The sequence below is a fragment of the Erinaceus europaeus genome, chromosome 2 (genome assembly GCF_950295315.1).
Source record: "Erinaceus europaeus chromosome 2, mEriEur2.1, whole genome shotgun sequence".
Lineage (NCBI taxonomy): Eukaryota > Metazoa > Chordata > Mammalia > Eulipotyphla > Erinaceidae > Erinaceus > Erinaceus europaeus.
The window spans coordinates 117,120,740-117,144,809 of NC_080163.1; the positions used below are offsets into that span (position 1 = coordinate 117,120,740).

General features: G+C 45.5%; 2 protein-coding genes across 5 annotated transcripts in view; one reads left to right on the top strand and one right to left on the bottom strand.

Moving 5' to 3' along the window:
- Positions 1-6,008, bottom strand: part of ERICH1 (glutamate rich 1) — a 54,407-nt gene extending 48,399 nt beyond the window's left edge. For both annotated transcript variants that reach the window (XR_009548225.1, XM_016191659.2), the window contains exon 1: positions 5,913-6,008. Coding sequence is in view for 1 of the 2 variants with exons in the window: in XM_016191659.2 (XP_016047145.2) it covers positions 5,913-5,934 (22 nt within the window). In the remaining variant the exon portion in view is untranslated. The remainder of the gene's footprint in view (positions 1-5,912) is intronic.
- Positions 6,009-16,263: 10,255 nt separating this feature from the next.
- The window catches only part of DLGAP2 (DLG associated protein 2), a 473,760-nt gene continuing 465,953 nt past the window's right edge, over positions 16,264-24,070 (top strand). For 2 of the 3 annotated variants that reach the window (XM_060184964.1, XM_060184965.1), the window contains exon 1: positions 16,265-16,563. The gene's annotated coding sequence lies outside the window, so the exon portion shown is untranslated. Of the gene's footprint in view, positions 16,564-24,070 lie in introns of all 3 variants that reach the window. The other variant, XM_060184966.1, reaches the window with a different exon arrangement.

Genomic DNA, 24,070 nt, shown 5'->3' on the forward strand with positions numbered 1-24,070 from the left:
GAGTTCCACAATTGAATTGTAAATGGAAAAATAATTAGCTAAAGCTTAAGCAAGAGTTGGCAAGCTTTCTGAAATATTAATTAAAAGTAAAATAGTCCTCAAATAAGAAAGAGGATTTTACACTAGTACCAATTCAATGTGGTACCCCATCTATAAAGTAGTGACACATGAATATTCATTTTCTTTTTTAAAAAATTATTTATTTATTTATTGAAAGCAAGAGATGCAGAGAGAGAAAGACACAGAGAGAAACACCAGAGCACTGCTCAGCTCTGGTTTATAGTGGTGCAGGGGGATTGAACCTGGGACTTCGGAGCCTCAGGCATAGCCATTAATGCTGTCTCCCCTGTGAATATTCATTTTCTTCCTAAATGTTAACACTTTAAAAAAGAATAAAAATATTCTACTTAGTTCAAACTTTCTCCTGGTAGGGTTGTTAGCTGCAGTTACTGTATCTTTCACAATTCAGAAAAGTTTTTTATATCTCTTAAGGCTTTGATGGCTTTCAGTTAAGATGGTAACTTAACTGAGTGGGAGCTGGGCAGCACTTCTGAAAACTGCTTTATTCTCACCTGGAGATGGAGGACAGAATACAGTTTTGCTCCAGTGTTTTTATTTTTCAAGTTCCACTAACACTGGCTTTTTCATCAGAAGGATCTTAAATTCAATCCAAAGGTCACAAGATTTGATAGACCAGAGCAGGTCAGTGGCATGGGTATATCACTTGGTCATTTAGAAGGGCTTCCAGAACTCACACTGCAGTGCAGACAGCAGAAGACCAGAATGGCAGCTCTGACCTTGAAAAGGAATTGCTTGCTTCCTGCTCCAAGGAATAACACACAACCCAGAAAGGTAAGACAGGCATCATCTTGGGAATTCCTATGCGCCCCCCTAGCAGCAGGTATACAGAACAGCAAAGAAGGCAGATGCCAGAAAGGCAGCTGAAAACACTGAAGCAGCAGTTCTGTGTTACAGTCCTCCATCCCCAAGGAAACATTAAGACTGGGACCAGGAGCTCTGGAGCAGGTCCTAGAATGGAACTCTATGGAGAGAAGACCAGGTGCTCCAGAGAAGGTCTTTACTCAGACATCTCCACAACATCCCAAGAAAGCTGGTGGCCCTTTGGCAGCAACCAACTAACTCAGCCCAGGTTCCTTCTGGATCCCAAACACTGTCACCGGCTGCAGGTTTTCTGATCACCTTTCTTCTTCTTCTTCGGCAAACGCTAGAAGAAACCTTTCTTCTGATTGCCAGCCAGTCCATCCAGAATTCTGCACTGCATTCTCTGCTGGCTAGTCACCCAATCTCCCCACATCAACCCTCATGTGATTCCCTATACTTAGTTCACCTATTCAATATCAGAACTGTTTCTGAGTCCACAGATACTGCAAAGGCAAACTCAGAAGACACATTCAAGAATTGCTCACACATTTACCCAGCATAAAATAGTGTGCATTTAAAAAAAATATTTCTTATTCAAATTGTGTTGTTTTAAAACACAAAATGTGTTTCCACTAATCCTGATAAATTTTTGCTGCAAACAGTGGTCTGGAATTTGCATTATGAGGGCACATTGTCCAGGAGAAGCAGGCAAAGGACCTCAGGATCATTGCTTTAGATGATAGCTAAGCCTCCCTTTTCTACATTCTTGATCTACACAGATCTAGGCATCTTTTTCTAAGAATCAGTGGCCCCTGAAATGTGTTCTTCACCAGCAATCAAACTTTAACCCAAGGGTTACTAAGCTGAGCATCACAGGGAAGGGATGTTGGAATCCCTGTTGGATTCAGTGCCAAGCAGAGCTCTGACACACTTAGGAGATGCTGCAGGAACCACAGCTGAGAGAGTCTATACAGGACTCATACTCCTGCCCCTTAGGCACCCATGTTCAGCCTTCTACCCTCCCACCTGGACCTCCAGTATACTTTTTATAAAACTATGTACTATCTTTTTCTTAATTTTATTTATTATTTACTAGGCAGAGACAGAGAGATTGAGAGGGAAGGGACAGATAGAGATGAGAGAAAGAGAAACACCTGAAGCACTGCTTCACCACTCTTGAAACTTTCCCAGGGGGGCTTGAACCCAGGTCCTAGCACATTGTAACATCTGTACTTAACCAGGTGTACCACCACCTGGCCCTGGCCTCCAGTATTGTTGAGAGCAGCTAGACAGTTAGAAAAGGGAGAAGGCAGTGGATGACCTGTACACTCATTCCTAACCCTAAACCTTATCATAAGCTATATGAAAAGGGCAAAGTCTTTTTGAACACAGACATGGCTCTATTTTCATGTTTCAATAAGATGTACGTGTTTAGAATTTTTCTCCAACTGAAAGCTTCCTTCAGTGTTTCTTAGAGCTCAAGTGCTACCCAGCAGAAGTACTCTTCAGGTGATACTGAGGAAAATCAAAGAAATGTGAAGACGACATTTTAGTTCTCACTTACATTAGTGCTATCCACCTTTCTAACCACAATGCACTAATAGAAGTTAGAAACAATCTAACTTCTATTTGACAATGTCATCACACATCCAATATGAAAAGGAGGCCTGCTTTAAGGGGAGATGCTAATGAGTTAACAGTGAAAGGATGTCATTCACCTCAATTCAGTGAGCAGAGAAAGGTTTTTAGAAGTTGACTAGGTGCCTTACAGATGATAGACTAACTTCATGCCTAGTAAGAACACTTTATTTCGGACTTAAAGGGGCCACCAACCTATGGAGTGATAAGAGAAGGGGATTAGAACAGGCAAGGAATACATTGTGAACAAGAACTCTGGTGTAAAATGAGGAGATTCACCAAAAGCCCCATTAAACTACAGCAAGGCAGAAAAAAAAAAAAAAAGCTCACTGTAGTGAAGTCCTTGTGATGGTTATCAGTATCCAGGAATAGGAAAGCTCAACTGTATCTCCAGGAGTGGGTGGAAAAGAAGTCTGGAAGCTTATTAGAAAGTTTTAATGTCAGGGGCCAGGCAGTGGCTCACTGGGTTAAGTATAGTATGAAGCACAAGGATCCTGGTTTGAGCCCCAGCTCCCTGCATGCAGGGGAGCTGCTTCACAAGTGGTGAAGGAGGTCTGCAGGTGTCTATCCTTATCTACCTATCTTCCCCTCCCCTCTCAATTACTGTCTTGTCCAATAAAAATTGAAAAAATGGCCTCCAGGAACAGTGGATTCATAGTGTCAGCACCAAGCCCCAATGAAAACACTGAAGGGAAAAAAAAAAAACAAAACAGTTTTAATGTCAATGTTTAAACATTGAATTATTTTTACCGTGGGCCATGTTTTCATTCAAATAGAGAAAGAGACATCAGAACTTCCTCCAGTGCCATATCACCTCTCATGTCATACCTAGCCTAAAACTTGGGCCGTATGCATGAAGAGACATATACCCTACTCAGTAAGCTATCACTCCCACACAACATCAAGTCATTTTCATCTGTGAGTGGATCCACTTTTTAAACTCAGCCAGATACAAGTCCTAACTCGTAAACTATGCAAGCATCACACAGTGTTTTCAAGAAAAAGAAGTCACAGACTTGAAAGCTGTATTTACTTTTCTCCATATTTTGCCTTACAGAGAAGTTAATTTATGGGGGTCAGGCAGTAGCGCAGTGGGTTAAGTGCATGTGGTGCAAAGCACAAGGACCAGTGCAGGAATCCCGGTTTAAGCCCCCTCCTCCCCCACCTGTAGGGGAGTAGCTTCACAGGCAGTGAAGCAGGCCCGCAGGTGTCTATTTTTCTCTCCCCCTCTCTGTCTTCCCCTCTCCTCTCCATTTCTCTCCTATCCAACAATGAACCACATCATCAACAACAATAATAATAACCACAACAAGGCTACAACAAGGGCAACAACAATAACAAAAAAGTTAGTTTACTTGTTTTAAGCAAGTGTGCATGCACTATATATTTGACCTTTCTTTTCAAAAGGCAAAATCAGAATTATCTGTTTCTGAGAAGAAAAATAAATCACAGCCTATTGCATTATAAGAAACAAATCTAAAACCTTCACTTTTAGCTGAACCCATGAAACTCCTTGAAGAAAACAGGGGGAAAGTTCCTTGACATTGAAAAATAAACAAGCGAAACTGCATCACTGAAAAACTTTGATACAGAAAGAGAAATTATCTAATAAAATGAGAAGGTAAACTAATGCACACACACAAAAAAGATAAATGCAAACCATATATTTAACAAGGCATTAAGGTCCAAAAGAGATAAAGAATTCATACAACTTGGTAACAACAACAAAGGATATGACTAAAAGAATGGGCAGAGGCTCTCAATAGAGGTTTTTCCAAAGATATACTAATGGTCAATAGGTACATGAAAAGGTACTCAACATTATTAATCATGAGGGAAATGCATATTAGAACTATAGTGACATGTCATCTGGCCACCCCGTCAGCTGGGGCCCTATTTGGGGAGTTCTGAGACTCCCAAACAGACATGATGGGCCTAGACCTCAAATAAATCCCTCTCTCCATCGTTACTGGTCATCTCTATCAGGAACAACAAAATAGACCCCTGTGTGGGCCCCCATAGGACCTTGCCCTCAACTTGGATCAACAACGGTAGAGAATGTTCCACCCTCCAAAGGGAGGCTGGACAACATACTCTATGCTACAGCTGAGGACGATGGGTCCTGATATTGGGGCATTCTTGACCCTAATATCAGGACTCATGACCACAGAATGTGAGCTCAGATCTACAGGGATGCAGAGGTCACATAGGTCACTCTTAAGCTGAATATGGGCCCCAGACCACATCAAATCAATGAAAACATACCAATGCTGGAATATTATTCAGTTAATATAAAAAAGAAATCTTGCCATTTAAGACAACATGGCATTGTGAGGACATTGTGATAAGTCAGAGAATGATTAATACTGCAACATGTGGAATCTGAAAAACAAGCTCATCAGAAGAGAGCAGAAAAGGGTTTCCACAAGCAGAGGGTAGAGGTCAAAAGGTATAGACTTACAGTTATGAGATAAATGAGTGGTGAGATACCTAATGTGATATACAGTTAGCACTAATATATGGTATGTTTGAAAACTGTTCAGAATAAGTACTAAAAGTTTTTATCAAGTGACCCAGCAAGGTAACTCAACTAGTAGAGTACATACATTGCCATGCCTGGGGACCAGGTTCAAGCCCATGGCCTCCACGTGGAAGGCCCTGCAGAGGCGAAGTTTCAAGTATGATGCCCCTTCTTTTCTGTGTCTCCCTCTCTTGATCTGCTCGTGTCTCTCATCCTCTGTTTAGAAGAAATGAAAATGTCCTCAGGGAGTGATGAAGTCGTGTAGGCAATAAGCCACAGCAATAACCCTGGTATCAAACAACAACAATCTTATTTAAAAAAAAATTTTTTTTTTAGTACCCATTTGGGGTCATGGATGTTTGAACTTACTCCCTGTACCTACGTGAAGTTGTCATCCACGTTGAACTTACAGGTGCTGTATATCAACTGTATTTCAGAAACTGAGGAAAAGCAGAACCTGCCTGTTTTCATTTCTGTGGTGACGGTGGGGTAAGCTGGCCATTAGGAGAGGAAGGCTGTGTATTTTCGATGATCGGGAGTCCCTTTGACATCTGGATTTCCAGAACCCAGGGAACCAGGTCTAGGTGTCCCGCCAGCTCGGCCCGAGTCTAGCCTCTGAGTTTACAGTGGCAATTTTCGTCTTCGGGACAGAGCGCTCCACAGAGAGCACATCTGGTGGCATCTGGGGTCCTGCAGATGCGCGGGGGCCCCAAGTAGAGAGTAGGTCCCGTTCCTCTTAGCTCAGAACCCGCACCCCCTCCCCCGGCCCTGGCCTCACACTTGCTCGGACTCCACTCTTGCCCCACAGACAGCAGCTCCGCAGAGCCTCCACGATCCCAGAACCCCGCCCCAGATCCCACGTCCCACCTACTGTTTCTCCGCTGAGCCGCCATGTTACACGTGATACTCGACCCCCGACCCCCAACCCCCAACCCCAGCCTGAGCTGCTCGCACGGCGCTTCCGGGTTCCGCCCTGTGGACACACCCACAACAGAAGGCGTGTCCAATCTGGAGCTGGAGCTCTGTCTCTCACTGCCAATCAGCCGCGCCCCCACCGCAGATAGGCTGTTACCAGGGCTGTGGGCGTGACCTCTGGGTGTTGTAATCTGCGCATGCTCAGGGGGAAATGCCTGACCCGCTGAGCGGTGGCTGCGTCCGACTGGCTGCTGGTGCTGAGGATCAGGGTGGTTAGAATTGGAGTGCAGGGGTCCAGAGACGGGGCAAGGGTCGACTGGATTGGGAAAGGGTGTTGGCAACTGGCCAGAGGCAAAGGCAGAATTGACGGAGGGGTCTTGGAGGTCATTGATTGGGGGCTGGGGGTGGGGTCTTTTTGGATGGGAGGAATCACCCAGTGGGTTATCACAGGAGGGCATTCGCGAACCATAACGGAGCAGATGAAGTCCGTGTGATAATGTCAGCTGTAGCAGCACAGGGTGTAGAGTGAGTGGGTGGATGGGGGAGGGAGGCCCTAACAGGGCCTGGGGGCCTGTGAATGGGGTGGCCCTGATGATAAGGGAACCCTCATAACTTCCACCAGGCTCCCTGAGGGAAGCACCTGTGTGAGGTGCGCTCTAGGACAGGTGCAAAGACAAAGGTGAAAATAGGTGGGAGGGAGTGGTCATTGTGCAAGGGGGTAGAGGGGAAAAAGGTATCTCTGCAGAGAGCTCAAACTCCTTAACACCCACTGCTCAAGTGATAATGAGGAAATCCATGGAAGGGGGACTGGGGAAGGGAAATCCACAGACAGGACTAGAGAAGGGAGTTTTGTGGTGGGGGGGGTTTTCTATAAGGGGATCACGTGGTAGGGGTCTGCAGAGGGGAAAGTTTAGACAGGCACCAAGACCCCCATGTTGGTCTTGATCACACAGGACAGCAAAAACTACATAGCAAGGAGCAAGATGGAAACTGGCCAGAGCAGATTTATGAAATGATGTCATATCTTCACTGTGCTGAAAGGAGGTATAGTGGAGGAGGCCTGGAGAATCCTTTCAATGGCAAGCAGCAAGAAGGCAATGGCAGTAGAACTGGTGGGAAGAGGTAGTGAAATCTGGATATGTCTGAAGACAAAGCAAGGGATTTTCGGATTGAACAAGTGCAGGCTCTGACAGAGAAAAAGAACTACAGCATATCCCCACATTTGTTCTTTACTAAAAGACTGGTGGTGTAATGAGAGAGGAGGTGCCTTGGATTGAATGTGAAATGCAGGTTAGCTGTGTCTTTGTGGGCAATTGAGAGTGACTTCAGAGTTCAGCAAAAATGCCCAGCAGGGACATAAGCCTATGGCAGCACCTGAATCTATCAGACTAGTCATGAAAAGAGTGGTCCCCTCCCCAGGCCCCTACCTCACTTGGGAAAGATAGAAACAGACAGGGTGTGTGGATCAACCTGCCAATGCCCATGTCCAGCAGAAAAGCAATTATAGAAGCCAGATCTTCCACCTTCTGCACCTCATAAAGATCTTTGGTCCATACTCCTAGAGGGTAAAGAATAGGGAAGTTTCCAATGGAGGGGATGGGTTACAGAACTCTGGTGGTGGGAATTGTATGGAATTCTACCCTTCTTATCCCACAGTCTTGTGAATTATTATTAAACCACTAATAAAAAAAGAAAGAAAGAAAGAAAGAAAGAAGAGTGGTCCAGGACCAAACTTTTAACTAGGTACTATCTGAAAAAAAACACAAAACAACCTTATTTTTATTTGATAGGACAGAGAGAAACTAGGGGTTGGGGGGAATAGAGAGGAAGAGACACTTGCAGCACTTCACCACTTGTGAAGCTTCCTGTCACAGGTGGGGGCTTCAGGCTTATGCACAGACACTTTTGCATGCTTTCTTCTTCTAGCATTTGCCCTTCTTCCGTAGCCAGTCAACAGCATCAGGTTGAGCCTGATGCAAAGCCTCGAGACCTTCTTTGAATCTGGAGAGGTGGCAGTCGTTGACTATGTGGGTCATAGTCTGTCTGGAGCCGCAGGGGCAGTTCGGGTCGTCTCTGGCTCCCCAGCGATGGAACATAGCGGTGCACCGGCCATGGCCTGTTCGATAGCGATTGAGGAGGACCCAATCATAACGTGCTAGGTCAAAGCCGGGTTGACGCTTGCAGGGGTCTGTGATGAGGTGTTTGTTCTTTACCTCAGCTGACTGCCAACTCTGTTTCCAAGAGACTGGAACAGAGAAGTTCAGTGTAGGCGTAGGGGACCAGATTGGGTGACAAGACGTCAAGCGTTGAACAGGGTGGGCGAAGATATCCGCGTATATTGGCAGGTCCGGTCAAGCGTAGACGTGGGAAATGAACTTAGATGATGCCGCATCCCGACGAATATCTGGCGGGGCGATGTTGCTAAGAACTGGCAGCCATGGAACCGGGGTGGAATGGATGGTTCCAGAAATTATCCTCATGGAGGAATATAATTTGGAATCGACCAAGTGTTCATGGGGGCTACGGAACCATACTGGGGCACAGTATTCTGCAGTGGAATAGCATAATGCCAGAGATGATGATCGTAGTGTGGAAGCGCTCGCTCCCCATGAGGAGCTGGCCAGTCTTGCAATGATGTTATTCCTCGCGCCCACCTTTGCTGCAGTTTTTATGAGATGTTTGTGAAATGATAGAGTGTGATCGAGAGTAACGCCAAGATAGACTGGCTGGGCTTCATGCCGGATTCTCGTATCGCCAAGCTGCACATTAAGCTCACGTGAGGCCGAGGCATGGTGTAGATGGAAAACAGATGATACCGTTTTAGCAGTGCTAGGAATTAGTCGCCATTTTTTACAGTAATCAGATATCAGAGACATGTCTTTCGTGAGTGTTTCCTCGAGGATGTCGAACTTTGATGCCTGAGTTGCACAGCATATGTCATCGGCATAGATGAACTTCCTTGAAGAAGTTTCTGGGAGGTCATTGATGTAAATATTAAATAGCGTAGGAGCCAGAACAGAGCCCTGGGGGAGGCCACTTGAGACAAGTCTCCATCTGCTAGACTTGTCACCCAGATGTACCCGGAATCTTCTGTTTTGGAGAAGAAACGATATAGTATTGGCCACCCATGGAGGCAGGCATCTTGAGATCTTGACCAGGAGACCACGGTGCCAGACCGTGTCATAGGCTGCTGTGAGATCAACAAAGACAGCACCCGTCTTTAAATTCTTCTGGAATCCATTTTCAATGTAAGTTGAGAGGGCCAGGGCTTGTTCGCAGGTAGATGTAATGTGTGTGATCAATTGGTTGTGCCATCACCCAGCCCCTTCTAATCCAGGTACTCTAACAAGAGTGGAGACAGAAGGTGCAAGGCCTGGAATATGACTTGGAATGGGCAAGGAGGAGATGGAAGAAGTGAGAGGCTCAAAGCCAATCAAAGAAGTCATTAGTTTCAGATAAGGTAAGTGGGTGAAGATGAGCTCATCTCAGACAACTGAGTTTGTCATAGCAGACTTTAGTAACCTTGACTGGGGTGATTTTGTTGAAGGAGTAGATGCAAAACTTGCTGGCAATTCAATAGTGAGATTTGCAAGAGGAAAATTGAAGCCATTAACTGCAGACCACTCTCCACAGAGACTAGACAGGTTAGTGGCTAGAGAGTTTCTAAAATCAAGATACACTCCCCACATATAGTCAAAATAGGAACATGTGCATACTACCTATAAATAATTAAAGGAGGGACACACCCCATATATGAAAGAAAATTAGGCACATAAATAAGCAGTTTACAGTCAAAGGAAGGATATACACATACCACATATAATCAAAGGAGCACACATCCCATACATGTTCTGAAGGACCTGATCAAGTTGAGACTGAAAAATAAGTACTAGAGACAAAACACTATAATTTAAAAATAGGTAAAAGGAGAAAGGCAAAAGACCATAGACAGCTCACCATAGAAAACTGAAAAAAACATTCAGAATGATCACTGCTGGTGAAGACATGGAGCAACAGAAACTCTGGTCCCTGCTAATGGGAGTACAGATACTTTGGAGGACAGTTTAATAGTTTCTTGTTAATACTAAACACTCATATGATCCAGAAATTGTTCTCCATGGGCTTTTAACCCACATGGTTCCACACAAACACATGCACAAAAATGTTTATACAGTTTTTTTTTTCATGATCACCACAATTTGGAAACAATAAAGATGCCTTTCAGTAGCTGAAGAAATAAGCTGTGGTCCATCCAAAAAGAGGAATGTTAGCACTAAAAAGAAATGAGCTAGTCATGAAAAGACACTGAGGGACCTTAAACACTCATTACTAAGTGAAAGAAGCTCCTCTGAAAAGGTTACACACTGTACAATTCCAACTATAGAGCATTCTGGAGAAGGGAAAACAAGAGATATAATAAAAAATTTGCCAGGGCATTGGAAAAGTAATGAATAGGCTGAACACAGAGAGTTTTAGGTCAGTGATAATGTGAGATGCTATAATGGACAAATGTCATTATACATTTACCTTAACCCAAAGAGTGCCTTGATAGTAACTGTAGCCTCTGTGTAATAACAGCATGTCCCAGGTATAGGTTCACCAGTTGTAACAAATGTCCCATCTTGGCAGGGTATGCATAATTGGGAAGATTGGGAACACCAGAAGTATATAAAGATCTTTGTGCCTTCAGCTCAGTTTTGCTGTGAACTATACACTTCCCTAAAAATTTTATTTTAAAAAATGAATAATGCAGGAGAGAGAAGAAATACACGATAAAGTTATGTTTGATTGGGTTTGCCTTGAACTTGTCATTCTCTTCAACATTCTCACCTTTATTCAAGCCTACTCTGAAATTCACAATAAAATGATCCCAGGAACCTTATGGTGATTTTTTAAACCTCTATTTTCCAGTCCCTTCCCCAGTTTTATTAAGACATAGTAGACATGCAACACTAAGTTTAAGGTACAGCATAATGACTTACATGTTATGAAATGATTATAGTATGTTTACTTAACATCTTTCAATGGGATACCAAAATAATTTTTTTTCCTTGTGGTGAGAATACTGAAGATTTATTCTCCCAACGGCTCTGTTATCTTCCATACACCAGTGTTCACTGTGATCACCACAATGGGTCATCAGAATGTCTGATCTCAGACAGGAATCTTTATTTTTCGACCACTTTTCTCCTATTTTCCCTTGCCCTGTCTCTGGTACCAATAATTTTTTATCTATTTTTCTTTCTTTTTCCATCACCTCTGGAGCTTTAACACTCTGAGATGACTTTTTCATATAGAAAGAGCAAGTTGGTGGCCACATACTGAAGTTTCCTTTAATTCAGTGGGGCTGAGCTCAAACCTGGGTCTCACACATGACAAACAGCACAATATACAAGTGAGCTACTGCCAACCAAATCTGATCTCTTCTCCTAAAAGTCTGGTGGTGGGTGGTGGTAGTGGGGTGTGTGTGTCTTAGATTCTAAATATAAATAAAATCATGCAATCACATAGAAACCTGCTTTTATATCTAAAGCTCTGGAAGGAACTGGTATCAGAGCCAGTTTTCATTTTTGTCATCTTCAGAGGACTTGGTTGTTCCATCTGTCTTCTCCACTAAATCCCCTAGGCCCTCTGTGTCACAGTGATCCGTATTCTTGCCACAGTCCTCCAGAAGCACCACTCACCCAATTGCAGAGTCAGGCTTGGGGACTTCGTGCACTCCTCTGCTTCCTCTCTCCCTTTATAACCCAGCCAGAAAAAAAATAATAATACCATGTGTTTTACTTGCAACACTTCTCACTTCCAGTTTCTTTTTAAAAATTAATTTTATAAAATTATATGTCAACAGCGGTTTAAATCCACACCATGCCTACCACCAGAGTTCTGAATCTTCAGTTTCTTCACTGCAATCCACTATAGTTCCTCTAAGGTTGTAGACATGCACTAACCATCATCTCTACAACCATCTGTCTCCATTTATACATGATTTCCCCCATTTTCTCCTGATTCAATTCTCTCTTCCTCTCCAAGCCATTCATGACAAAATAACTACCTCCATATGCCCCTCTCCTTTTCCTTATTTCTCTCTGGGTGCTGATGGAGATGGAGTTCAGAATCCTCTTATCTTCATCTTAACACTTCTCCCCCACTGGGAGTACAGATCAGGGTTGTTTTGGGGGTGCAGAAGGTAGAGGTTCTGGCTTCTGTAACTGCTTCTCTGCTGAACACAGTCACTGACAGGTCAATCCATACTCCCAGCCTGTACCTATCTTTCCATAGTGGACCAGAGCTCTGGAGGTGGGAGCATCCAGGACACATTAGTGAGGTCGTCTGCCCAGAGAAGTCAGGATGAAGTCATAGTAGCATCTGTAACTTGGTATCTGGAAGGTGACATGACCTAAATTGAGACAAACTAGTTATTGAACATGAACCAAAAAGTAGGATTAGAGCAGATGAGATTAGGGATTTTAGGGTAGAATAAAGCTAGGAAAACCATTTTAGGCATGTTTCTGAGGGCACACAACTATGGTAGTTTTGCTTGAGTTTGATAGCTAGCCTGAAGTTAGAATAGAATATTGTCTGAAAGAATGGTGTCAGGTTCCGGATGACAGCATGATGTCGACCAGACTTCCCTGGACTGATGGATGACCCCACTAATATGTCCTGAAGCCCGCTTCCCCAGAGACCCACCCTACTAGGGAAAGAGAGGGAGACTGGGAGTATGGATCGACCAGTCAATGCCCATGTTCAGCAGGGAAGCAGTTACAGAAGCCAGACCTTCCACTTTCTGCACCCCATAGTAACCCTGAGTCCATACTCCCAGAGGGATAGAGAATGGGAAAGCTATCAGGGGAGGGAATGAGATATGGAGATTGGGTGGTGGGAATTGTGTGGAGTTGTACCCCTCCTATCCTATGGTTTTGTTAATGTCTCCCTTTCTTAAAAAAAAAAAGTAAATAAAAAAAAAGAAATCCCAGAAAAAAAAAATGGTGTTAGAGTAGAGAAAAGGGCTAAAAAGTTGGATTAGGACAAATGATGGATAAAATGAACTATCTCCATCCATCTGACCCAGGGCCCATACATATTTATACTTATACTTTATATTTACATTTATACTTATATTTATATTTAGCACCAGAACCTGTGTAACCTCTAAGTCCCTATTGGTCTGAGCTCACAGCTCATGGTCACAGCTGGGAACATGCTGCACTCATTTCAGGACACAGTGTTTTCTGAGTGGCAGGGCAGGATACCCCAGCCTCCCTTCGGAGACTGGGGCTATCCCTACAGTCACTACTTTATGGTGAAGACAAGGTCATAGGAGGGCCGACAAGATGCCCTTCTTGATCGATCACTTCCTGTTTCCAGTTTATGTTTTTATTGTTTCACCAGAAGTTTTCCCACCACTCGAAATGTGGACTTCCCAGTTTCATTTTTTTCCTTACCCGCCCCAACCTCAATCACTTTTCCTTGTTAACAGTCTACTCTTCCTTTAGACACCTCATTGCTGTTAAAAAAATTAATGACTATGATCAGTCATGTTTACAAGCTAAAGAAGAAAACCCACATGTTCATACCAGTGAATACAGAAAAAGCATTTGACACAGTCCAACATCCACGTAAGGGAAACAAACAAACACTTCTCATTAAACTAGGAGTAGAAGACTTCTTCAATTTGACAAAGGTCATCTACAAACACCTTACAGCTGACACTATATTTCATGTTTAGAGACTCGTTGTTTCCTCCATGCCACCTGGAACAAGATAAAACTGTCTCTTCTCCCCATGCCTTTCAGTAACTCACTGGAAATCCTGCTTAATGCAATAAGAAAAGGAAATAAAAACATTGGGAAGGAAGAAATAAAACTGTCTTTGTTTGCAAATGACATGGCTGCTTAAGGAAACATTTCCTTCCTCAAAATCCTATGTCAGATTTTATTTTATATAGGATACAAGCAGAATCCTTAAAATGCCCTTTCAAAAGCCTTGGGGGATGGGGAGAAGCATCAGCTCTTCAGACATGTTCTGGCTGTTCCCTCCTTTACTTATGTGATTACAGTTACTATGGATAGTCAGTTAAGTAAAGAGATCACTTCACTGGGTCTCAGACCTGCTCTTTTTCATGTCTGAGAGCCCAACATATTATCTACTATGTCACGTCCTTGGCTGTCACCTCTTTCTTTCTACTTCACTGATTTCTTTGGATGAATCCCCCAACCCCACACCCAATGAGCTGCACTCAAATTCACATCTCAGGACATGATTTGAGGAAACCACAAGAAAAGATTTAACTGAAATATGACTTCTTCAAAGAATTCCTCCCTGATACCACATGCTATGGTATTTGCCTTTTAACATTTTCCAGTGAGACACTCTATAATTTGTTATTACAAATCACTGTGTTATTAAAAAAAAACAAACCTCCCTCTCTAGATTGAAAGCTCGATGGAGCTAGGGCTATTTCTCTGCTTTGCTCACATACTGAGAGCAAAGAACAGTACTTGGTCCTATTATTATAATTATAAAAATAATAATTACTATTATTATTTTGTTGTTGCTGTTCATGATAAATGGGATTTTGAAGATGAAAGGGAATGGAATGTAATTTTTAAAATAAAAATATATATTGATCTAGGTCCAGCGAGTTTGCCAGGTTGGATGTGTGTGTTGCTATGCATTTCAGCCCCTTACCATACAAGAGTGGTACTGTACTGGGGGAAGCTCCAGTGCCACAATCTCCCTCTCTTTCTTGTCCATAGGACTAAAGTTGATGTGGGAGTAGGGAAATCATACATGTTCAGGGCCTACACTCTGAAAACAAACAAATGAACAAACTTGAATCTGTATTTTTGAGGTTTGGCATAAAATCCAGCAATTTCTGACAGTGGAGGCATATTGGGACGTAATATTCAATTGTGGACAAGATTCTTTGATTCCTCTTTTATCCATGTTCCTGAGCACCTGTAACTAGAGTTGAGTTTTCTTAAAATGACTGCTCAATTGTAAGAAACTAAGAAACAAATCTTAGGGAGACCATGTTTCTGTTCAAAGACCAGGAAAATTTCCAGGAAAGATTAGTCCCAATTCAAAATAATCTGGATCACTTAACTCTCTTTTCCTATTTGAATCCCTATCCACTTTCTTTCTTTTTAAAAAAATATGTCTTACTTATTTCTTATTGGATAGACGGAGAGAAATTGAGAGGACAGAGGTAGACAGAGAAGGAAAGAGACAGAGACACCTGCAGCCCTGCTTCACCCCTTGTGAAGTTTCCCCCTTGCAGATGGGGACCAAGGGCTTGAACCTGGGTCCTTGTGCACTGTAATGTGTGGGCTTAACCAGGTGCACCACCGCCTGGCCCCACCTATTCATTTTCTGATAAGCTTTCATCTTGGAGTTTTTACTTTATTTCTAGCAGCCTTCCTTCCAGTCTTTTCCTCTCCTTTAAACTCAGAGAGCTGAAGTCTATTCTTGCCTGAGTACTACTCCTGGGGCTTCCAGAGCACTAAGAGGTCAGCTCTGTAGAGAGGCAGCTGGTTGGAAGGGTGTCGGGTGACAACCCCACCCCCTACACTCCCACCCCCTTAGGTAGTGCAAACTACCATTCTACTTGCAACCTCGCCTTGGAAGGCAGAGGGGGAGGTTTAGTCATGGTCTACCAAAGTAGGGCCAATGTCTCGAGGATTTCCTTCTGGATTCATTCTCTTAGTTCTTGGCCAGCCTCCGCCTAGCAACAGTGAGAGCACTTATTGCCCATCGGCCAGACCTCCTGCCTGCGCTCCCTTAAGCACCCAGTTACTGCTGGGGGGGGGGGGGCACCTTGCTGGTCTCTTCCGCCTTGGAGACCCCCACGACACATTTAGTCTGCTGGGAAAGCGAGCGCCCGCGAGGAGAGAGACCCGCGCCGAGACCTTCCCGGGCCTGACACGTGCGTTGCACGCCCGCTCCCGGTGCCGGTGCACGGAGGAGAGCAGCCGCTGTGAAGACTTCTGTGGGCACAGGAGCTCCGCTCGCTGGAGCTTTGGGTCCCCAGCGGGCCTTCCGGCGCGGGGCTGCGCGATCCTGCAGGGAACTTTGCAGCGCCCGGGCCGGGCTCGAGCGCACCGCGGTGGAGGCCGCAGCCCCCGCGGGACTTGCGCCCCGGGCCCTCCGCGGTCCCCATGTCCCCGCTTGACCCGCGGGTCCCCGCGCAACAGTTGTCTGTTTGGAGTGACTCGGGAGGGTGGGGTGAAGGAGGGCGGGCCAGGGTCCTGGGCTGGGGCGCGCCGTGCGAGGCACCAGGGGCTGAGCGCCCCCCTAGGCGTGCAGGGGGCTGGCCCCTCCGGGTGGAGCAAGCACCGGCCGCCCCCCAGTGCGCCGGTGCCTCCCTGGGCGCTGAGTGCGCAGGCGCCAGCTGCTGGCACGGACCGAAACCGGGCTCGAGCGCGGTCGGAGCGCGCGGCGGCAGCTGCGGCGGCAGCGCTGGACCTACACGAACCCTGACTGACTGACCGACGGAGCCTCGAGTCTCGGAGGCAACGGGACTAACGCCCGCCTAGGGGCCCGCTTGCCATGTGGCCCGGCACCTGCTGAGCCTGGAGCACTCGAGGATGTCCGCGCTGAGGAAGGTGCGACTGCGGGGCCGGGTCGGGTCGGGGCGCGGGCGCCGTCGGGGGGAGGGGGGTGGCCGGTGGCGGGGTAGGGTCCCAGCGGAGCGCGCGGGTGTGGGCGGGGGACCCTGCGCGAGACTGCGTGGGGCGGGAGCGCGTAGGTCGCTGCTCCCGAGCCAGAGCGAGGTCCCCCGGCACCTGTGCGTGGTTGGCAGCGTGGCCCCGCGCCCCGGCGGCACTGAGTGCCCGGAGCCAGCGCGCGCGTCCTGCACCGTGGCGGGGTCCCTGGGTCCCGAGCTCTGGGGTACACGGCGGGCGCCGAGTGGGGCGCCGCGGAGGTGCGACGGTCCCTCCTCGGCCTTGTGAGCCCAGTAGCCGGGAGACCCATGGAGGGGCTGACCAGCGAGAGGGCTACATGGGACTCGGGTTCCGGCGCCGGAGGGGCAGCCGCCGTGGTGGTGGTGGTGGTGGTGGTGGGGCAGGCGGCACATTGCACCCCCCCCCCCCCGCAACCTCCTTGGTCAATTCCGTGTGGTGACGCTCTCTGGGACCCGCGGGAAAGGAGAGGTGTGGGGTCGCTGATGCGGGGTGGCCTTGGCTGCGGCGACTGGGGTGGGGGGAAGGCGTGCGCCGGGAGGGGGTGGCCGACGCCCCGGTCTCCAAGTGCGAGCGAGCGCGCCGGGCTTTTTTAGGGGTGGTTGCTAAGCGAGGCGCTACCCGGCGCAGGATTTTGTAACCAAGCCTCCCCCGGCAGCGGCTGTCGCTGCTCGCGCCCCTTCGCTCTCTTGCGGGAGAAATAATGAGGATGTGATGAGCACAGCCCTGCGCGCCGCGGCCAGGGGGCGGCGGGTGCGGCCAGGTGGGCTGGCTGGGGTGTGTGTGTAGGGGGGCCGCTGCCCACCGCCTCGCCCCACCCCCACCACCCACCCCCGCGCTGCGCCCGGGGTGTCGGGGCGAGTTAGACTTGGGGAGCCTAAAGGAGAGAAGAGTTGCAAGAGGTGGGGAGGGGGTGGCGAGCTCGGGCGAGGTGGCGAGCAGAGGGGACCTGCCTGCACCGGCCTGGGAAACTCTGGGCTCGTCCTGGCTGGGGGACCCCACCAGCCTGTCGCTCTCCGTGAAGGTCTTGGGATTCGGAATCCATGATTTATCAGCGGTGGCAATCTTGTATGGATTAACAATACGGCCATTGCCAGCAGAACCGTCTTCAGTGTTGATTGATTCTGCCGGGGCTGCGTTGGGGAGATTGAAGCGCTGTCGCCTCTCCATCACCTTTGGCTGGAGTGCGCGGGGGAGGCCACCTCACCTGCCACTGGACTGGGGGTGGGAGGGGTTGCCGGCGGGGACGTCTCTGTTCTCACCCAGTCATTAATTTGGGGGCGGGGAGGCGTGTGCATCTGATTGACACTCAGGGACTTCAGTCTCCTAAGACTTGAAGACTCTTCTCAGCACGATCGGAGAGTGTCCCTGTGGCACATTCAGAGATTCCAAAGCCCAGTTAGCGACCGACCCCCTTTTAGCTCCACTTCCACCCCTGGGAGTGACACGTTTAGATTTGAGGTTGAGTTGCATTACAACACAATTTTCAGTTTACCTGCTTTATTTTCCTGGTGAAAGAAAGGTAATAGGTAACCAAGGCAAAAAAAAAAAAAAAAAAAAAAGGTAAAATGATAAAACATGCTAATTTTTGGCAGGTCAAGTTGTTACTGTGGTTTTTCAAAAAATGTCATTAATCAGAATTTTCCAGTAGCCAAATTGTCTTGTGCAGGCGGCTGTGACTCAGAGATTTTGGCTCTAATAGTAATTGTAGAGTGTGCACCATTTCCTTTAGATGGGGTGACTTTTTCATTGCCTGCAAGAGAACAAATGAGAATTATTTTGTACCCCACATCTGGCATTATGGCTAGTGGGATTCAGGGTGTATGGTGTACTTGGGTACATTTGGACTGAGAGGTAGGGCCTTGCAGGCCTGCAGGAACAGGAACAGGAACTACACGCACCAAAGACACTATCCTCTCCACCAACATTTAGAGTCGAGGGAACTGCACTTTATACATGTAAGTCACTCAGTTCCCTTTATTAACTCTTTCCTCCAGGTTTCTCTGTTCTTGGTTAAGAGTTCATATAAGCCACAGATGTCATCTATGTCACTTGTCATGTCAAACGTGTATTGCACTTGAGAATAAATGGTAACTTGAGTGAGCAAAATGAGTACTATGTCCAGTAACCCAAGCAGATGAAATAAAGGTTCTCAGTTCAGCATTCTAAGTCATTGTTTCAAACTCTTAATCATTTATTCCTCCTTCTTCGAAAGAACTTTGCACTTACAGTATAATTATCCTAAGTGGTACTGTTTGAGACAAAAATAAACATGTATTCTACTTTCCAATATTTCTAAATGTTATAGGTTACTTGTGGTGGAAATGAAATTTAACATGTAAAACCCTTCCATAGAATTCGGATTACATTGGCATTTCTCCCCTTTGACATATATATATATATATATATATATATATATATATATATATATATATCCTTCTGTAGCTCTCTGTTGTTAGGTTTTTTAAAATGGTATAAGTTACAAAATAAATAATAGCAATTAATAATAATACTCAATAGAAAAAGTCCCTTGGGGGGCCGGCAGTAGTGCTTCAGGTTGAGCATACATAGTATGAAGTGCAAGGACCTGTGAAAGTATCCCAGTTCAAGCCCCAGCTCCATACCTACAGAGGAGTTGCTTCACAGGTAGTGAACCAGGTATGCAGTCTTCTCTTTCTCTTCCCCTATCTTCCCTTCCTCTCTCAATTTCACTCTGTCCTGGGACCAGGTGGTGGCACACCTGGTTGAGTGCACATGTTACAATGTGCAAAGACCCAGGTTAGAGCCTGGTCCCCACCTGCAGGGGGAAAGCTTCACAAGTGGTGAAGCAGGGCTGCAGGTATCTCTCTGTCTCTCTCCCTCTCTATCATCCTCTTCCCTCTTGATTTCTGGCTGTCTCTATCCAATACATAAATAAATAAAGATAAAAAAGGGAGTCGGGTGGTAGCACAGCGTGTTAAGTGCATGTGGTGCAAAGTGCAAGGACTGGCATCAGAATCCCGGTTCGAGCCCCTGGCTCCCCACCTGGAGAGGAGTCGCTTCACAAGTGGTGAAGCAGGTCTGCAGGTGTTTCTTTTTCTCTTCGCCCTCTCTGTCTTCCTCTTCTCTCTCCATTTCTGTTTGTCCTATCTAACAATGATGAGATCAATAACAACAATAATAAAAACCAACAAGGGCAACAAAAGGGAAAAATAAATAAATATTAAAAAAAGAAAAAAATTTCACTCTGTCCTATCCTATAAAAAAAAGTGCTTTGCAGAATTTAAATACATTGTATTCCAGGTACCTAGCCTGACCAGTTTTGAAAGTAAAGGATTATAATGGGGCTTTTTTTTTCATTGTTAGAGGATCTGTTATTGCTCTTAACAGAGTATCTTTCATGAAATGCACATAGGGTGAAGAGATGCCTTGATGCTTTTGTTATTTGAAACAATATATTGAGGTGATGACTAGGAGATAGCTCACTTAGTAGAGCACACACTTTGCCATGCTAAGTATTCATAGGAGCACCATGCGAAGGGGAAACTCCATGAGTGGTAAAGTAGTGCTGTGGTGTTTCTCCTCTCTCTCTCTCTCTCTCTCTCTCTCTCTCTCTCTCTCTCTCGATTTCTCTCTCTCTCTACCCCTTTCTATATTCCATCCTCTGTATGAAAAAAAAAAAGAAAATAGTCTACTTGGAGTGGTTGATTGTTGCAGACACTGGTGGCAAAAAAGTAAGTATATAATATTGATTTAAGAAAACATGGAAGTCATAGTTTCTCAGTTGCCCAAGTTATTGAATAATAGGCACTTTGACTACAGATTTTAAAGGAGTGTTAATTAAATATATTTTATTGACACACAGAATAGATATGCCCTGGTCTTTAACTGGACACAATAAAAATAACTATGCCTTTGTGCCCTGGGCAGAAGGGAGGCCTGTGTCAGCACTGCCAGTACATTGGTTATGAAGAGTTGTGTTCAGGAAGTCAGTCGTAAGGACAAGATGACTCTATGTGCAACACATATACCTTACCATGAGTTTGAGTCTTGGCACCACATGGGAGTCCCATGGATAGCACTGTGGTAGCTCCCCTGATGAGGTAGAATGATGATGTGATACCCCTCTTCTCTCCTGTCCCCCAGATAGTGAAGAAAGAAAAAGGGCCAAAGAGGTCTCTCAGTAGTGTTATCTGCCACGCATGAAGCCATAAATTGATGTTGCATATGTACAAGGCTCAGAGCTCATTTCTGGCACGACATTAAAACAAATAAATAAGCAGGAAGTCAGCAAGCAGAGTGTTCTTGTGCAGTTAAATCACTTGTAAGGACTGACAAAGTTGCTCACTTGGATAATGCAGAGCTTTGCCACGTGTGTGACCCAAGTTTGAGCCCAGGCCCCCATAGCACTGAAGAAAGCCTCAGTGCTCCAGTCTCTCTCACTCTTTCTACATCTGCCCATTAAAAAGAAGTCATTCTTCATCCACCATAGTTTTACTTAATGCTGTTTTCATCAAACAGTCTATTCCCAGAAGACTGACATTTTCTTTTTCTGGGCTCTGGAGTGTGTAAGATGGTGACTCTGTGTGTGTGTGTGTGTGTGTGTGTGTGTGTGTGGTGTCGGGCTCTCCTTTTGAAAGGCCAAGTCTCAGCTCTGTCTTGTGGTGTGCCAGACACAGATAGAAGCACTTACCCTTCCTTCTAGCCTGAACAGTAGTGACAAGGAATGGACTGAGCTGTCCATGGCAGCTGGAGTTCAGTAACCACTGCTCTGCTTTTTCAGCCATTACTTTCTGCCCCTATGCTTAGGAGATGCTTCTCAGTCAGCAGCTCCTGGTCCTCACATTCAGTCCCCTGGAGTGACAGTCCTCTTGGGCTGATCTGTCATTTCTCAGGGAGACCATTATAGGGCTCACTCTTGAGAAAATGTGCTTCTCCTGAATTATTCCCATTTTTCCATGATGGGTGTCTCCAGCTTTTATTCTTAAACTCTCTTTCCTGCTAGAAGAAGTTAAGTTGTCCTGCACTCTTGCCCTTGTGATTGGCCCTCCATAGACATTTGCATGTAAATTTCCTTGGACTATTATATTTGCCTTTCTGAGAGTCTTGCTATTTTCAAAATGGGTTCTGCTTTGTCTAATGAGAACCCTTCCTGTTTGAGAATTTTGGTATCCAGGGATAAGATAACATGACATTTATTTATTTATTTTTGAGCTGAGACAGAAACATGCCTTTTGAGCAGAGGGAAGCCTTGTGAAGAAGCTTGAAAGGGAGAATTGTTGCTGGGTGCCAACAGCTTAGGTGGTGACTGTCTGTACATAGAGCTACATGGCCACTTTAATGTGAATTCAGGCAAGAATCTGGTTGTCTGTCCATGGCAACCAAAGTAAAGTATGAGTTTTTCTAAAAAAATAAAATAATAATAATTACATGAAAACTACTGAAGAGCAAGATTTTAAGTCTTCAGCTGATATTCTCATTTGGTGTAGTCATAGAACAACAAAAAAGAAAAATTTTAATGAGTCATTGCTAAAAAGGAACATTTGCAACCAGTCTTTCCTTAAAATCATAGAAAATATTTTAACAGTAACTTTGTAAGTTTAGGTAGGCATTACCTTTAAAATGATGTACTATACTCTGCACAAAAGAAAAAAAGTACTGAACTAATCCACCAGAACCTGTAAGTATATATTTTAAGCCAGCTAAGATGTCATTATCCCCTTGTCCGTCATGAAAAGTTGTCCTGCTCTTCTGCTTTGATGAATTGGAGCCCCCCTGGGGTGACAGTTCAAGTGGTATCACTGAGTTCTGATCCTAATACTCAAAAGGGGACAGAATCAATGCTGATTTGATAGGATTGTCACAAGGATGAAGTGAAACTGTGTCTGTACAGCATACAGCATTTAGAGAAGCCCCGGAGGTGACTCAGCAGGTAGAACACAGAGCCTGTGTGTGTGAGAGTCCCAAGTTCAATCCCTGGTATGTACATGCTAGAGTTTTTACTGATTCTCTCTTTCTCCTGAATAAGTACATACATACACAATGAACTTTCCCCCCTTTTTATTTGATAGGACAGAGAGAAATTGAGAGGAGGGTGAGGAGACAGCCAAAGAGAAAGAGGAAACACTTGCAGTACTGTGTCACTGCTCATGAAGCTTTCCTCCTACAGATGGGGACCTGGGACTTGAACACCAGTTCCACTACAACATGTGTGCTCAACTGGGTGCACCACTGCCCAGTCTCCATATTTTAAAAATAAAGCATTTAGCATAGTGCTCACAGTCATGCTCAATGAAGCTGGTTCATTGGGACCCAGTTGCAGCCATCTTGCATAGGTTGTGACCAGGCCATCTTCATATTACCATCCACCCAGAAAATAATGATTTACAGGACAGTTTTTACATGGGCTACTTTTTCATCCTTCCATGATAGGTATCTACACACCATTCCCACCATCAATTTTGCTCCACCACTGTGCATTGGGTCCCTGATAGCCACTCAACTCCCTTCCGTGGGCTTTCTGCAATGGAGAACATCTAGTCTGGTTTTCACCCAGTGTTTTATCTTTCTTTTTTTAAAAAAAATTTTATTTATTCCCTTTTGTTGCTCTTTTTTATTGTTGTAGTTACTACTGTTGTTGTTGTATAGGGCAGAGAGAAGTGGAGAAAGGAGGGGAAGACAGAGAGGTGGGAGAGAAAGACAGACACCTGCAGACCTGCTTCACTGCGTGTGAAGCGACTCCCCTGCAGGTGGGGAGCTGGGGGCTCAAACAGGGATCCTTACACCAGTCGTTGCGCTTTGTGCCATGTGCGCTTAACCCACTGTGCTACCGCCCGACTCCCTGTGTTTTATCTTTCTTAAGTTCCACTTATAAGTGAGATCATATAGTGTTCATTCTTCTCCTTTTGATTGATCTCATTTAATATGATTTCTTCAGGTGCCATTCAAGATAGGGCAAAAGAGATTATTACATCATTTTAAATAGCTGAATAGTATTCCATTATGAATATAGACCACAACTACCTTTCTCTTTTATTCCCTTCTCCTTCCTCCTCCTCCTCCTCCTCTCCTCTCCTCTCCTCTCCTCTCCTCTCCTCTCCTCTCCTCTCCTCTCCTCTCCTCTCCCCTCCCCTCCCCTCCCCTCCCCTCCCCTCCCCTCCCCTCCTCTTTTCTCTCTCTCCGAACAGGGGCTTAAATCCAGGTCTTTATACATGGTAATATGTGTGTTTAATTGGATGCACCACTGCCTACCCATAGACGCTAACTTTCTTAACCATCTGTCTATTGTTGGGCATTTAGCATGGTCTGTTGTTGAGCTATTTTCCCAGAGAATTATGGCTGCTGTTCTGAATGTGAAACCATGTGGGTGAAGTCTTAAGCTTTTGTCTCCAAATCCAAGCTACTTTTCTGTGCCCCCCCCCCCAAACACTTGGGAAGCAGGGTGAGTGTC